Raw genomic sequence first — 16,534 nt, forward strand, 5'->3', positions numbered from 1 at the left:
CTTCAAAGACATCTGTGGCCTAAATGAATCAAGCAAGTACTCTCAAAATGGAATATGCAAAGTTCCTTAACTTCTCTGGGCCTCAGCCCCTCAGCTGTGAAATGGGCATTTTCAGTCTTACCTTGGAGGAAGGTTATGGAAACTAAGATCCTCCAAACATGTCTGGCCCTGGGCATGCCCTTCACCCCTCTCCCTGGGCAGACGCCACTCAAAGCAGCTGAGTAATTAAGAGCAATGTTTACTGAGCGATACAGGACTGAATACTAGGAAGGTTTTACAAGGATGGAAATGCACCCCACCTGCCTGGCCACCCCCCCGACACCCAGAGTCTACAGTACTTAGGAATTACACACAATGGCCGTAACTGGTGGGTAAATGTCCATAAGAAACAGATCATAGCATATTTGTACTGTATCACATCGAGTAATTATAGAAATCCATATATATATTGCTTGTATAAAATCTTTTTTGTAAAAAATATTTAAAAAAGAAAGTATAAAAAAAAATGTGCAGTTGGAAGCCCCGCCAGGACAGCCAGTCTGTAAACATTCATTGAGTGTGTGCTTTGGAAGGGCGCCCGCGCCTCAATGCCACAGCAAACTCCAGCAGGGCCGCCAGGCTGTGCCTTCCGGCAGGACTATCACAGCTCTGCTGGGCTGGGGCAGGTGGATTGCAGTCCAGCTAAATTTCCTCCTCAGCCGCATGGTGGTTGCAACGCATGGCTTTTCCTGGCTGCTCAGTGGTCCCTCAGGTGGGGGTCTGGGTGGAGAGGTCAGAGGAGTGCCTGACAAGGCTTCCTGTGTGGGCATCTCTCTGGTTCAGGTGCCCTTCAAGCTGGGCCCTGGAGTGGGACAGCCCCTACATACGGGTCAACTTTGGTCTCAGCGCTTGGTCCCTCTGGGTTTCTTCAGCTTGCTCTTCCTCTTGTGTGACTGGGCTGAGTTTCAGAAAAGAGCAGACTGGAGGCTGGCTGTGCTGAGCCTCACCGAACAGTCTGTCATGCACCAAGGAGGGGTCCATGGCCGCCGCCTCCTCCTCCTCCTCCTCATCCTCATCCTTATCCTTCTTGTCCTTGTTGTTGTCATCCTCCTCCTCTGATGCCTCCTCCCAGCCTCCAGTCACTTCTTGTCCAGCTGCTCCAGCAGCGGGTTGCCTTCTGACTCAGGTGTCCTGACGCTGTCTGTGCGCACGATGCAGGTGGGGCGGTGGCGGTTCAGCATCAGGATGAGCTGTTGCCGCTCCAGCTTCAGCTCCTCGATTTGGGTCTTCAGCTCAGCATTCATGAGCTCCAGTCTCTCTGACTCCTGTGCAAACAGAGACAGAGCATCAGCTGTCACAGCCAGCCTGCTGCACAGAGGCACCCAGGTACCCTGGCTGGCACCTGTGTTGCTGGTATGGTTCCTGTCTGCCAGGTTCCACTGGAGGCTGAACCTCTGGGATAAATGGCATTCTGCTGGCATGGCTTGTCACACCATGACACTGGCCTCTGTCACAGTAGGAGGAGTCCAAGTGATATTCTGGGACCAGCCTGGCTCATCTCCCTCTCTATCTACTCCAGCCTCAGTGGCTTCCTTGTATTAACTAAACACACCTAATGCTCCCCTGCCACAAAACCTCTGCACAAGAAGAAAGAAAGAAAAAAAGAAAGAAAGAAAGGGAGGAAGGAAGAGGCAGGCAGAGAATGGAGGCCAGGTGGATCTAGAGCAGGTGGATGAAGGGGGGCAGGGGTCCAAGGTGGCCCACAGGTGGCAGCAAAATGCTAAATGCTTAGATGTGTGACAAACGTATGATGGGATATTCTTTTTTTTTTTTTTTTTTTTTGTCTTTTTGAAACAGGGTCTCTCTATAGCCCCAGCTGTCCTGGAACTCACTATGTAGACCACGCTGGCCTTGAACTCACAGAGATCCACCTGCCTCTGTCTCCAAAGTGCTGGGATTCAAGACATGTGCCCGCACACCCGGTGTGATGGATATTCTTGACTTTGGGATTGACGAGCCCAGTGTGGGCCATCCTTCTAAAGCAGCACTTCTGGGCCATTACTCTAATTATTTAAAACACTCTCCACTTTCCTTCCTATCATCTGCGCTTTGTCTACAGGCAGGCAATTGACAGGCATCTCAGTTCAGCTAGAGAGGGTCTAGCTGGGGAGAGGGAGGGGTGTTGAGGATGTGATGGGGCATGGTGGTGTGTATCCATGGTGAGACAGTGACAAGCATGCCTGTTCAAGGCCTGGGGTTCAGAGAGTAAGACAGAAGACCACTGCAATGGGTTTTCCCATTTTTCTAACAATTTATAACTTAAAGGTCTCCTCAGCCTATGAACTGAGGAGAGTTTTAGGACAGTGGGTTCTTCACTGGGAGTGACTTTTTCCCCCAGGTCTGGAGACGTTTGGTTGTCATAGCTGAGGGATAGTGACTGGCACGTGGTGCATGGAGAATAGAGATGCTGTGACAGGGACACACAGGGCAGCCCTCACCACAAGGACCATCTAGTCCAAAACACCAACGGTGCAGATCCTGAACGACCCGTATCAGTCACAGAGCAAGTCCTGCTTGCAGCTGCATGTGTGACGGGCCCCTCCACTCACTGGGGAGCAGATGGAACAGCCTCCTGCTGGGTCTTTGGACACTTAAAAGGACCCCCACACCTCCCTAAGTGCCATCTTCCTCACAGCCTGACAGGGCTAATCCTTGTGTTCATCCGAGGGAGGCGGGCTTTGGGACCAGAAGCCTAGAACAACAGCTTCACAGATGAGAAAAGAAATTCTAAGGGAGAAGACATGGAGAAACATTAATGGTGGTTTTTAATGAGGCAGGCTAAGACAAGACAGGAATACTGGCCTGGTCCACAGTTCTCAGAATTCTGAGAGGTGGCCAGTACCTCTCCTGTCCTCCCTACCTCCCCTGGCTCAGGGTGCTGTCACAATCTTCAGGTTGTCCTCAGTCCCTTTGTGGCGTCTCTGGGCTATCCACTCACCGCTAAGGTTGCACCTTGAACCTGCCATGTCCATGAATGCTCTGGGAAATCTGAAGGCCATGAGCCCCCAGCATGGCTCCTGAGGAGAGTCCACTCAGCACACAGCAAGGCTGAGCTTACAAACATTCTGGGTGTAGGAGACCAACAGGCGGGGTTAACAGCAGGGTGAGAAGCTGACTCCAGATGTTAGAGAAGGGGAGGGAGGGAACCATGAGAGAATGGGAAAGATGGGCAAGCTGTCACGTACAGGGTCCACTGTGCCCATTGCTCTCTAGCACACACGGGCTGAAAAGCAGAAAAAGTGGGTCAGAGCCAGCAACAGCTATGCAAAGCCCCAAGGTTTAGAATCTGAGTCTAGAGCAAGTTTCTTAGCTTCTTCTCTGAACCTTGGTTATCTTGTCTGTAAAGAGGTGATGATCCTGGGGATTAGAAGAACTTCCACGGGGGAAAACACTGTGTAAACCAAAGGGTTAGAGGGGCTTAAGGGATCCTTCCTTTAACCTGTGAGCAGAACAGTAGGAAGAGAGATGTTTCAAAGATAACTCAGCAGGTCTTGGGGACCACCTGGGTTTGGAGAATGAAGGAGACAAGGGCAGAGAGAGCTGGCTGGAAGGGTCTTAGAAAGGAGCCCGGGAGGGGAGCTGGGCTTCAGAATGTTATACGCACTGTGGAAGGAGTTTGGACTTGATGGCTGTGTATTTGCATACTTGAAGTGCAAACTGGACAGGCCTCGCTGGGCATACTGACATGAGCCTATCATTCCAGCACTCAGGAGATAGAGGCAGGGGGTGAGGAGTTCAAGGCCAGCTTTGGCTACATAGTAAGCTTGAAGCTAGCCTGGTCTACATGAGACTCTGTCTAAAACAAAATAAAGCAACAACAAAAACATGGACAGACAAGGGTACAAGACAGCATTCAGTACCACAGAGGGACCCGCCTCCTCCAAACAACCAAGTGGAGGGTCAACCCTCCATGTGGTGATCTGTGTCACACTGGTCTGTGGGGTTTGGGGCAACTTGGTCTGGATTCACAGCATAACTAGCCTCTTTTTACTTTGACTCCTTCCTGTGCCCACGGAGTTAGTGGTTGGTACTACATGGTTATTTATTGTGCAACTGTAAGTTGTGGCTTGTAGAGTTTTAAAAACTGTAATTTTTCCTTGCTTGTTTGTTTGTTTTTGAGACAGGTTTTTACTAGGTAGCCTAGGCTGGCTTCAAACTTATGATCCTTCTACCTCAGACTTCCAAGTGCTGAGACTGTAGGTGTGCACAGGTTTCTGAACTTATAACAACTTGATGTGTTTGTCTAGTGAGTGCAGCAGGAAAAGGGCTGGGATGTGCCACACCACTTATGGAGTAAAATGATTTTGCCTGCATTTTTGTTTATTATGCTGACTTCTGTTGGATATTTATTGCATTAGAAAATTTAAAACCATTTGTTGGCTTAGAATAGAATTGATATAAGTCAAGATTTTGTCTTTACACTACCATCAGCAGAGTCAGTAGAAACAAGTTGAGGTGTTAGGCACCCTGGCTTTTCACCCTTTGGATTGTCCATGGATATACAGAGGTCAAGAGTTCAGGGGTAGGAGGGCTTAAAAATTGCATTACACGAGAGTCGCCCAAGTCTGCAGGCGTTGCCAACACAGCCATCTGCCTTCACATTCAAACTTCTGCTCCCAGGGCCAGAGCTGGGGAGGGCTGTCCAGGGGGAGTGAGGATTGGGCTTGGGCCCAGATGGTGTTGCCTCCCAGACCTGAGGTCACTCCATTTTCTCCAATCTTGGCAGCCACATCTTCTCTCCTTGGGACAACAGAGCACTATCTCAGCTGTCCCAACCCAAGGCCTGACAGTGGATTCCTCTGACTGGTGCCTCTCTCCTCCTGAACTCCTTGGCTCCCCATGACTATAGATATCATCATGCAATGGGGTGAAAGACTGAAAGGTGTCATTAATAACTGGACTGGGACAACAGGCATAAACTGAGCTATCCCAGACAAGTCAGCATATAGGCCTCACCCTATGAGTGAGGGTCTGCACCTGTCTGCCTCTCCATCCTCCCACTTAGAAGTCTAACCTCCAACCACACTAACATTCTTGTCAATGCCTTGAACACATCCTTACACAGCACTACCTGCGTCTGTATGTGCTACTCCTAGTGACCCTCTCCTCCTACACCCTTCCTTCATCTTATTAGTGCCTGCTCCTCTTTTATCTCACAACTGAGACTGTCGTTCCTCAGTCCATCCTAGGGACGATCCCCCTGTAGTAGCACCATATGCCCCCACAGCACTCTGGGCTTCCCTAACAACACTACATTGTTACCGTTCCTCATTTGCCATCTATTATCCACTGTGAGTCAGCGGGTAACTCTGTCATCACTTGTTAGATGGAGAGTTGGATCATCAAACGGGGTATGAGATCCTGCCTTCTACTTGCTAGCAGTGTGACCTTGAACAAGTAACTTGACCTTTCTGAACTACAGGTCAGTTTCTAAAATGAGAATAATATCTACCTTACTGGAATGCTAAGGATCAAGTGAAACCTGTATAATGCCAGACACACAGTAGGTGCTTGGCAAGTATTACCGGAATGAAGAGCCGATCAGTTGGTGCCAACTTTCCATGGTGCTGGTGCATCATTCAGAGCCTTTAACGTGGGCACATCTCGCCTGCTAACTAGCTGACAAGTGACAAGCCCCAGGAGGCAGCAGTCACATGGGAAGCTTCTTAGGAGAAACTTCTCTATACTTGCCTGTATCCCCTGCTCTGCCCACTGTAGGTACTCAATGTTGGAGAGAAAGCATGGGATACTCCACCCATCCTTCCGGCCAGTATCGTAGAAACTTCTGCATGATTTCCAGTCTAGTGCTGCATACCATCTCTTTTAAGGGTTCCTAGCTATAGGAGTCTCACTCCTGCTGATGGCCACCATCCTGTCCTGAGGGCTCACAGCCTGGAGGTCTACACATGGTCCACATTGCTCACACTTGTGACACCAGAACAGCACACAGCTTGTGGCGAGCATGAGAAGGGAACACAGACGCAAGCATCAGAGAACGGTCTCAGCTCTTGCTTGTGTCCCCCCACAGTGTGCCTAGCATACCTGTGGACATTTACTGCACCTGTCGGATTCAGGAACAAACCAGCCAAGGTATGAATGAGAGCAGGAATCACGATGTAAAGAGCAGAGGCTCCGAGACCGGGGTGGGCTTTGGTCTCAGTCTTACCCGTTGGTGGCTAAGAGACCTGGGTAAGTCACTTTTCCTCACTGACATGCCTCACCTACAGAAAGTGACTCACAAAGGTTTGTCTCAATGGTTACGATGCCAGTAAAATGAGCTCAGATGCACACAGCACTTAGCACAGTGCCTGGCTTTACAAATGTTCACCACTACTGCAAATTATTGTGTACTTGTAGAACAGTACCTGCCTGTTATATAATTGGCATTATGTAATAGAGCATTGCTAGTACCATGATTGGGGTGTGGGACTGGCGATGGCCTGGACTAATCAGCTTTCTGCTCACTTCCCTTCACTGCCACCTACCATTTTTGAGATGCAGGGAAGGTCTTCTGCGAGGCAGGACATAGGGAGAGAAGGATCAAGACATATCACGAGTGCAAAGGCAAGTGGACCGGAGGAGAGCTAGCCAGCAGAGGCAGAGCTGGATGAGCCACTGCAACTAAGGGAGCCTTTCCTGGCACAAAACAGCCAGTCTCGGTGCTATGTCCACTGCTCATAGGCATGGTACCCCCCCCCCCCATTTCATTAGCATGGATCCTAGATTCCTGTGATAGCCACCAGGGGCCCAAATGGATTGTCCCAGGCCTGGAGCACCAAGTCAGCACCCAGGGTCTAAGCTCAGTGGAAGGGAACATAGCTTTTTCCACCTTCTCTGGGCTTCCAGGGGACCTGTGTGGGCAGGAGCTGCTGAAGGCTGGTTTGATAGTTGAGATTTAAGGGATAGCAGAGAAGTAGCAGATGAGGGCAGGGGGCTGAGGCCGTGTCACACAGTGTCCAAGAGCTTCAGTCCTTGCAAAGGATAGGCTGTCTCCTTGTCCCCCTAGCCGTCCTGCTCACCCCGTCTCCTTGCCCCCCCAGCCACCCTGTTCACCCCGTCTCCTTGTCCCCCTAGCCATCCTACTCACCCCATCTCCTTGCCCCCCAGCCACCCTGCTCGCCCCGTCTCCTTGCCCCCCCCAGCCACCCAGCTCACCCCGTCTCCTTGTCCTCCTAGCACCCTGCTCACCCCGTCTCCTTGTCCTCCTAGCACCCTGCTCATCCCGTCTCCTTGACCCCCCAGCCACCCTGCTCACCCCGTCTCCTTGTCCTCCTAGCACCCTGTTCACCCCGTCTCCTTGTCCCCCCAGCTGTCCTGCTCACCCTGTCTCCTTGCCCCCCCAGCCACCCTGCTCACCCTGTCTCCTTGCCCCCCCAGCCACCCTGCTCACCCTGTCTCCTTGTCCCCCCAGCCACCCTGCTCACCCTGTCTCCTTGTCCCCCTAGCCATCCTGCTCACCCTGTTTCCTTGTCCCCTAGCACCCTGCTCACCCTCTGTCTCCTTGTCCCTCTAGCTGCCCTGCTCACCCGCTGCAGAAATTCCGTGCGCTCCTTCTTCTTGTTCCGGCACCGGGCTGCTGCAACTTTGTTCTTTTCTCGGCGCCTTTTCCTTCGCTCTTCTTCCTCATCTAGCTGTGAGGGCACAGAGCCACCGATTAGACACCGTGGCAGGTCCTGCACACAGTCTCCCCGCTGACACATGGACAGCCAGGGGACCAGCTCCCCCTTCCTGACCCACATCTCAGCCAGTGTCCCTGGCTGCTGGGATGGACTTGACTCTCCTGGTTGTGGGAGGATCAGCCTCAGAGCAGGTGGGTATCCTGGAGAGGAGCCAGTGTCCCCCAAGGGCAGGGCTACTTGGCTCTACCAGAGTTCCCTGAACTGGGAGCCTGGCCAGTTCACTCATAGGAGGCAGGTGGCACCCCACAAGTGGGTGAGGCAACCTGTTCTCCTGCCTGGCTCAAGGCCTCTGGGTGCAATTTTTCCAGGCCAGCAGCTCACAGTCACTTCCTTTAAAAACACCTTGGGCAGGGACCCAGGTTCCCATTCTGCCCTACCCCTCCCAGACTACCTTCGCCCCATGTTTTTCTGATGGGATTTCAAACCTCACCACCCATTCCCAACCATCTGGCTCCTCCAAGGTCCCCAAAACTTCAGATCTATTTCTGCATGCCATCACAGCATCCCTGCCTCCTCACCTGGCTAGAATTCTCTTCCCCCTTTGCACAGTCTTGCCCCAGGACTCCAGCTGTGAGAGAGGTTCGGGTGCCCAGGCACAGCCCAGGGGGTCCTGAGGCTCCAGGCTTGTGCTTCTCCCTTGGGGTATGTTGGGAACTCAGGAGTTGTGGAGAATGACCTATGGGCCCTGGGGCAGAAATTCAATGCCCACCCACCCTGCCTGGCAGTTGCTATGGTTTCACCTTCTAGCATAACAGGAGTTACCTCTTGTTACTTTGCCAAATGCTTTCAACACACATCACTCTATCCTCAAGTTCAAGTTAGAGGAAGGTGTCATCATTGTCCCATTTTAAATATTTTTATTTATTTTTATTTTATGTATATGTGTGTATTGCCTGTGTGCAGGTTAAGTGCACCCATGTCGTGCAATGCCCACAGAGGACAGAAGAGGCTGTCGGATCCCCTGGAACTGGAACCATGGGCAGTTGTTAGCTGCCATGTGGGTGCTGGGATTTGGACTCGGGTCTTCTGCAAGAACAACCAGTGCTCTTAATCGCTAAGCCATCTCTCCATCCCCTATTGTCCCATTTTAAAGTAAGGCTCAGAGGCTCACTTTATCCAAGGTCACAAAACAAAGACAAGGCAGAGCCAGAATTTGAACTCAGATTTCACTAGGAAGATTTCACTCCAATTTTAACCTTTCTACCCTTTTTATTTTTTGTGTATAAGTGCATTGCCTGCACGTATGTAGTAAGTGCACCTGTGTTATGCAATGCCCACAGAGGCCAGAGGAGGGCACAGGATTCCCCTGGAATGGAACTGGAGTTAGGGATGGTTGCTAGCCACCATGTGGGTACCAGGAATTGAATCCAGGTTCTCTGCAAGAGTAACCACTACTCTTGATCTCTGAACCATCTCTCCAGCCCTAGCAACCCTTCTACTCTTAAAATTGTTGTCTGTTTAAGGCAGGGGTCTCATGTAGCTAAGGCTGGCCTCCAACTCATTGTGTAGCCAAGGAAGGCTTTGAACTTCTAATCCTCCTGCCTCTACTCCCTGAGTGCTGAGGCTGTAAATGTAGGCTACCACACTCAGCTTATGAGGTACTGGGGATTGAAGTCAGGGCCTTGTGTGTGCTAGGCAGGCACTCTACCAACTGAAGCACATCCCCAGCCTTCAACCTTCCTACCCTTGATCACTGGTTCAAGCAGCCCATTCCTTCAAGGGCACTCTGTGGGGGTGCCTTGTGCTTCCTTGCCGACTAGAGGCCTCCACAGGGCCAGCTGGGTTGGGGACAGCTGTTAAGTCAGAGACCACAAGTTGTGGTGTTGCCCTGGGCTTGCCAACTCTGTCACTTCTTGAGTGGAGTAGGGGTGGGAGGTGATTGGCAGCCCATAGCCTGTGACAAGGTCTCAATCCAAAGGGATATTGGCCAGGAAAATAAGCAGCCTCTCTCCATGCACTCCTGGCAAGCTCGAGAGCACAGGAGAAGGCCTGGGCCCCAGACCAACAAGCACCCTGGTCTATGACACAGGTCCTGGCAGGGTAGCCCACTTCCTCCTTCCCTACCACCTCGGTGTCCACATCCCCCCAACCCCCAGGCTGCTGGAGAGGCCTTCATCAACACCACCACACCCAACACCTCACCCCAACACCTCCCAGCCCCGTGGCCTCCTTTGAAACCGAACCAGAAATGACAGCTCCTCTGGCTGACCCGAAATTGATTCCGCCCAACCTCAGCCTCACCCCAGCACAGGCCAAGGTAACCGTGATGACAGGCAGAGGGAAGGAACTAGAGGAAGTGGCTGGCACTGCAATCTCCCTGTTGCCAAGAGGGTTTGCCCACAAACTGCCAAGGTGATATGTGCAGCTGGGCCCTGCTGGGCTCCAGGGCCTCACACCTTCCCCTGAACACCCCTAGGAGACACAGACCCTGTCCCCAAGTCCTGGATTCCACCCCTACCCCTATACAGGGTCTGGGGCCAGAGGGTCAGGAACAACATATTTTAAGGCTACGACTGGAAGGAAGTTTAACAGGTCACTTGGGTCAGCTTGACATCCAGATCGGTAGCACTGTTCCATCTGCCCTCTGAGCACATCAAACCCTCTGGACACTTGCCCTTCTCCATGCCAGACAGGTCCTCCACCCCAGGTAAGAGGGCTTCCTTTTCTACTTGGTAAACTCCTACTCTATCTTCAAGAGTAATGTCATCTCCTCCAGGAAGGCTCTTTTGAAGCCCATGGCATCCACACCCATCCCCAGTCCATTCCTCCTCCTGTGCCCACTCTGAGAAACATTTCTCAGTAAATGACATCTCATGAAATGGAGATGTGGTTCCAGAGCTCCTTGTGACATCTTCCCCATTAGAATGGGGCTGCATCTCCCCGAAACTCTGCAACTGTTGTTTCAGAGATGCCCAGGAAAGATGAGGCTGTCAAAGCCCTTCCAGAAACAGGGCAGTGGCTCACAGGCCCTCAGCCTCCACAGCCACTGGGTTCCTCTCACCACACCAGTGCCATCTGTGCAGCTCACTGGACAGGGACTCTACTCTCCCTGCCCTCCTCCAGCCTCCTCTTGCATCTCTAGGGAGAAGGCTGGGCCTCCTCCTCCCTGACACTTCCTGGGTTCTCCAAAGCATCTGATAGAATGGTCTCACCACACATGGTAGCTAAAACTGGAACTCCAAATGGGAGGTGATGGGGCTTCTACATATGATGGGGTTCCCTATAGACACAGCTGGAAGAATCAGAATGTTTGAAGAAGTGGCTTATGGCAGAACCATGTGGTGGGGGCTTGGGAGCTTGATCTTCCCTGCTGTCACCCTTAGTTTTGTGTTCTAAAACTCCCAGGAGCCCCAAGGGCAAAGCAGTCTGTGTGTTGGCAATGAGGGGTTGCCTCTGTGCTATATTCTGTATCAGAGGGAAAGACTCAGGGACCAGTGACCCAGAGTGCCTTGTTTTGATCAGCCCTTCCTCCTCAACCCCTCCTTTGTTCTCAAGTCCCTGTTGAGGGGTAGGGAGGCTCAAGATCCTGACCACAGCTGCTTGGACAAGGTAAGAATGACTGATCTGAGTTGAGCTGTATTCACCCTCCTAGGATTTGAAGATTCTGTGTGTCGGAGCCAGGGATATACAGAGCCATCAACTTCCGCCATTGCCTGAGGCAGAAAGGTCAGGTCACAGAAGTATATAGGGACAAGCAAAGATCAGAGAGGCTGCAGGAGGAACTCACAGGGACAGAGAGGAAGCCAGGCATGGGCAAAGGTAGGAGAGAGAGAGAGAGAGAGAGAGAGAGACTGAGACTGACTTGGGGCACACTGGAGGAGGCCCTCATCCTGGGGCTCCTGTAAGCACAGAGTGGGTACCAACCAGAGAGGGAGCATATTCTTTACTGTCCTGTCTGGGCCTCTTGCCTGCTCACTCTGGCTCAGGGCCTGAGAGACAGTCTCAGGCAGAAACAGAGACACATAGAGCACAGAGACAAAGACGGATGCAGATGAGACTGACTTGGGGCACACTGGAGGAGGCCCTCATCCTGGGGCTCCTGTAAGCACAGAGTGGGTACCAACCAGAGAGGGAGCATATTCTTTACTGTCCTGTCTGGGCCTCTTGCCTGCTCACTCTGGCTCAGGGCCTGAGAGACAGTCTCAGGCAGAAACAGAGACACATAGAGCACAGAGACAAAGACGGATGCAGAGAGGCAGAGCTTGTGGAGATAAAGAGGAGACACAGTCAGAGGCCAGTCGTGTATACAGAGAGACAGACAGTGGGTATGCAGAAGGCATATCTTGGTCCTCTTGATCCCACTCCAATGAAGCCTGACTATGCTCCTTGTCCTTAGGGTTCATGATGGAACCCATGAATCTGTCATGAGTCTTCCCCCTTTGGCCTGAAATAGAGTTTGAGGTTTCTGCCGCTTTGCCATTGAAAGATGCCTGGGTAACACTAAGATTCTATGCCTGTGGAGTAAGGAGATGCCTGGTGATAAAAGAGGAGCAGAAGATGGTCCCCATGCCTCTAAAACCAGCCTTTGGGAGAGTGATGGAGTGTGTGGACGTGTAGGACCCTTAAACAGCAGCCATAAAAAACTAACAGATTGTACCAACAAGGAGAGAGTGGGGAACAAATTCCTCAAATTCTCTCTGCTGGTGGCTCCCATTGGCCAGGCCACCTCTGGACCACAGTACAAGGGATACTGGGTAATGGCATCCATTGTGATAGGACACACACAGCAGGTAAGGCATATGGACCTGATAGATGAGTGAAAAATAACCCAAACATGACTCTTTGTGACCCCACAAAAGCTTACCCATGAAACTAGCTCTGGCCAGAGCTGGCAGGCAGGACACACGACAGGGATTGAGGTCATCCCCACAGCATGCTCTTTCTGGACAGTTGCCAGGTCAAATACCTTGGAGCCCCAAGCACCTGGGGACTCAGAATGTGGTCTGTGGACAGCCACATCCATTTGTGCCTCTCAGCTTCATTCCAGAACCCCACCCCAGGTTCAGGCCTTGCTCTCTACAAATATAGTCTTTCCCCAGTTATCCACATTTACTAAATACCACCACTATCTACCTGGTGATTCAACCAGAAACAAAGCTGAAGTCACCTTCATCCCACCCCCTCACAACAGTCCCATTTAATAGTCTGCAAGGATTCCATCCTAAAGATCCATGTGAGCTGCCAACCCATACTTCTCCATCCCTGCAGCTCCATCCCAGTCAAACACACTGTGCCCTGCACCATTGCAATGACTCCCAAGAGCTCTTCTGGTTAAAATGTCAGTCAACTCCTCTACTTTCACCCCATCCAACAGCCTCCATCACATAAGGAACAAATCCTAGACTGCTGGGTTGAGCCTGCCTCTTGTACAGCTGGCCTCTTCTCTATCTTCAACTCTAGCAGCAGGACCTGCCTCATCAGTGCAATGTCGAGTTCTTCCCTGTCTATGTGCTCTGCATGTTCTGTCCTCTCTGATGGACTTGTTCTGGACTTAGTACCCCAGTAGTGCCAGCCTCTTCTTGTGCTGGAGAGATGGCTCAGCAGTTAAGAGCACTTGCTGCTCTTACTGAGGACCAAGGTTCAGTTCTCAGCACCTACATGGTGGCTAACAATCCTCCCTACCTCCAGTTCAAGGAGCTCTGATGCCCTCTTCTGGCCTCTGCAGGCATTGCATGCATGTGGTGCGCACGTGCGCGCGCACACACGCGCACACACACACACACACACACACACACACACACACACCTGGCAAAAAGCCACTCATACACATAAAATAAAAATAAACTTTTTTAAAAGAAAGTACACCCTTCTTCTCATCTTTCTGTTTCCTTCCAGGTGCTTTTTACTAACCGTGCTTACCTTTTCTAGATATGCATCCACCTGCTGCGTGTCAGTTTCCCTGAGGTTAGTTAACCTATTTATAGTTAATCTATTTACATAAGACCTTAGCCTATCTCCACCACTATCACCCAGCCTCTAAAGCTGAGCATGGCACAGAACAGGCTTTCAGTGGATATCTAGTAGTGAAATCAAGAATATTCACCTCTCCATCTCATTAAACATCTAGCACTGCTCTACAGAAAAGGCTGGTCAGATGGTCAAGGACAGCTCAGGGTTTAAATCCTGATCCTTTGGCCCAAGGGCCCACACAGTCCTGCTCTTTGAAAGGCAGATGGTCTGTGTGTACCCCCAACACATGGAACACACCCCCAGGCTTCTCAGCTGTGTCCTAATGATGGGCACACAGACTGGAGTAGAAACTTCCAATCCCAATAGCAATGATCATTTTTCTTTTTCTATCTGGGTCTTTTTAAATTTAAAAATGTTTATTGCACAATGAAAATGAATATGTAACATTCAGGTGACATGGTTGAAGGAGGGGCCCTCTCCTGATCCCGTCAGCCTTGTCTTCACCTTTGGTCATGGTTCTCAGGTCATACAGCTTGGCCTCAGCGACTACAGAAGTTCACATGAGACTGAATTCTGACATTCCAAAAGCATTTTCAAAGTATATCTTTTGAGGGCTGAGGATATGACTCAATTGATAGAGTGTTTGCCTATCATGCATGAAGGTCTGGGTTCCATCTCCAGCACTGCACACATGTAATCCCAGTACAGGAAGTGAAGGAAGGAGGATCAGAAGTTCAAGGTCATCCTTGGCTGCATATCTAAGTTAAGGCAAGCTTGAGATATATATATAAGACCATATATATAGAGGGGGGGGGGAGAGACAGTAGAGAAGGAGAGAGAAAGACCTGCCAAGTGAGAATGAGAAAGAAAAATAATACATTTAACCCAAAGTGCTAGAAATCCAGAAACTCTCGCAAGGACAAAGAAAGGGAGAAAAAGAACAACCAGGCAGATAGAATGAAAATCAGAAACACACACAGCACTGGTTAGAGTAGAGGAGGTTTGAAGGGCTCCAGTTCAAACTGAAAACTGTAGCATGCACAGAGAGAGCCAGACTTGGGAGGGACTGGGGCATTATGGGTGCTATACAGTTCTTCAAGGTCTAAGTTCCCCAGAACCTCTGTTAGCCAGACTGGGGCCTCCTGGGCAAGTTACTTGGTCTCTCTGAGCCTCCACTTCTCACCGTACAAGGCAGACAAGGAGTGCTGCAGTACAGGGTTGTGATGGAGGACAGAGTCTGGAGTCCAGGATGGGCTCTGCAATGAACTTCCCTGCCTGCCCTTCCCACATGAGCAGAGAGCGAGCCAGGGCTCCCAACTGCTCCAGAGGAACATTCAGTCTCCCTCCTTAGCATGGAAAAGAAAAAGAGAAGGATGGGGTAGCACAGCCCTGCAGCCTCCAAATCTAGCTCTGGGCTTAAAGCCACTAGCCAGGCCTACAAGAGCCCCTCCAAGATGGAGAAGCCACATTTCAACACCAGGGACCCATGAGCACCCTGGGAAGTAAACACCCGAATGCCAAACATACCAGACATTCCCCCACATAAACAGGCTGCACTGAGCCAGGGCCCCCCTGCATCTCCCCACCCATCAACTAAGTAGGACAGTCCAGAGGTGAAACCTTGGCCAGGCCAGGCCAGCTGGCCTGGGCCCACTTCCTCCCCTGCAGAAATGAGGAAACCTCAGGGCCTCCCTGCAGCCTACATGGGCCAGCTTCCTAACTCCCACCAACTCCTCCAAGGGCTGAGCTGCTGTGAACTGTCTACACTTGGCTTCTCCTCTTCCCTAGTCAGGCCTTCTGGCTCAAGTGACCAGGGACTGGATTTGTGCTGCTTCAGAGGGCAGTGAGCGATGGGCAGTGAGCAATGGGCAGTGGGCAGGACTTTATATGCAATTTCATACAAATGGCACTCTCAGGCTAGGGCTACAAACTCAAACCATCTTCAAGAGCTAGGCTAGCTAATCAATGGTTAATGATGAAGAGGATTGGATGAGGCTCTGCCCACTACGGGGACACCCAGACTAGCCTCAACAATACAATCTCAATATTGTCAAATCTTCCAAGTTTTCAAGACTAGCTGAAAATACAAATTTTTAAAAGTCACCTCCCAATTTTTTTAACATTGCTAACTAATTCCATTTTTAAATGAACACTGTGTGAGCCAAACGAAACACATCTGTGGGCTTCACCAGCTCATGTCTGCTAATTAATAACCTCTGGCTTGCATCTGACCCCAGTGGGGTCTGCTGCCAGAAGCCTGGGGTCTCATCATCCCCATTGGAGTCCTATGCTGGAACCTTTGGCCAATCAGCCAGCCTGTCTGGACTATCTGCACACGTTCATCAGTGTAATAACTTCCACATCTCACTGGCCTTCAAGTATATCTCCAAAGGGGGCTGTGCAGCCTCATTTTACCAGTGAGCAAACCACAGTTTGGAAGGTGAAGGTTGGCCTGTAGTGCCCTGGGCAGGGAAAAGACGACTCTGTGATGGCAGGCTGCCTTCCATGTGGCTGGATTAGAACCTCCCCAAAGCTTGCTCTAGCTCCTGGGCTCATTCATCCTGTCCTCATGGTAGCCATGGCTCACTCCTTGGCAGGGAGACAGAGGGCTGCAGGAAGGACAGTGACATTCCCCATCCTCCTTTGAAAACATTTCTGAATTCACAGATTAAATGGCAAACATCTAGACCCACCCCTAGCTTTTACAGATGGGGAAATCGAGGTGGCTCCAAAGTTCACACCAGGATGGGGGTGGGGGACAGGACTGGGTCCATGAGGACAAGTTCAAAGGATACTGCTGGGTCCATCCTCGGTGTCATCTCTATTCCTGAATTCTCTCTACCTCAGTTCCAAGCCACTGTATTTGTCTGTTCCCTGATGCTGCCTGTCAGAATCTTGCCTGTGGC

At 51.0% G+C, this 16,534-nt stretch overlaps 1 protein-coding gene across 1 annotated transcript in view; it reads right to left on the minus strand.

Annotated features, from left to right (window-relative positions):
* Positions 1–218: 218 nt before the first annotated feature.
* The window catches only part of Jdp2 (Jun dimerization protein 2), a 33,242-nt gene continuing 16,926 nt past the window's right edge, over positions 219–16,534 (minus strand). Inside the window, exons 2-3 of the mRNA XM_029554419.1 lie at positions 7,566–7,670; positions 219–1,304 (exon numbers count right to left, since the gene is read on the minus strand). Of these exons, the coding sequence (XP_029410279.1) occupies positions 1,119–1,304; positions 7,566–7,670 (291 nt within the window). The 3' untranslated portion in view covers positions 219–1,118. The remainder of the gene's footprint in view (positions 1,305–7,565; positions 7,671–16,534) is intronic.

The sequence above is a fragment of the Nannospalax galili genome, unplaced genomic scaffold (genome assembly GCF_000622305.1).
Source record: "Nannospalax galili isolate Female #2095 unplaced genomic scaffold, S.galili_v1.0 scaffold24, whole genome shotgun sequence".
In the NCBI taxonomy this organism is placed as follows: Eukaryota; Metazoa; Chordata; class Mammalia; order Rodentia; family Spalacidae; genus Nannospalax; species Nannospalax galili.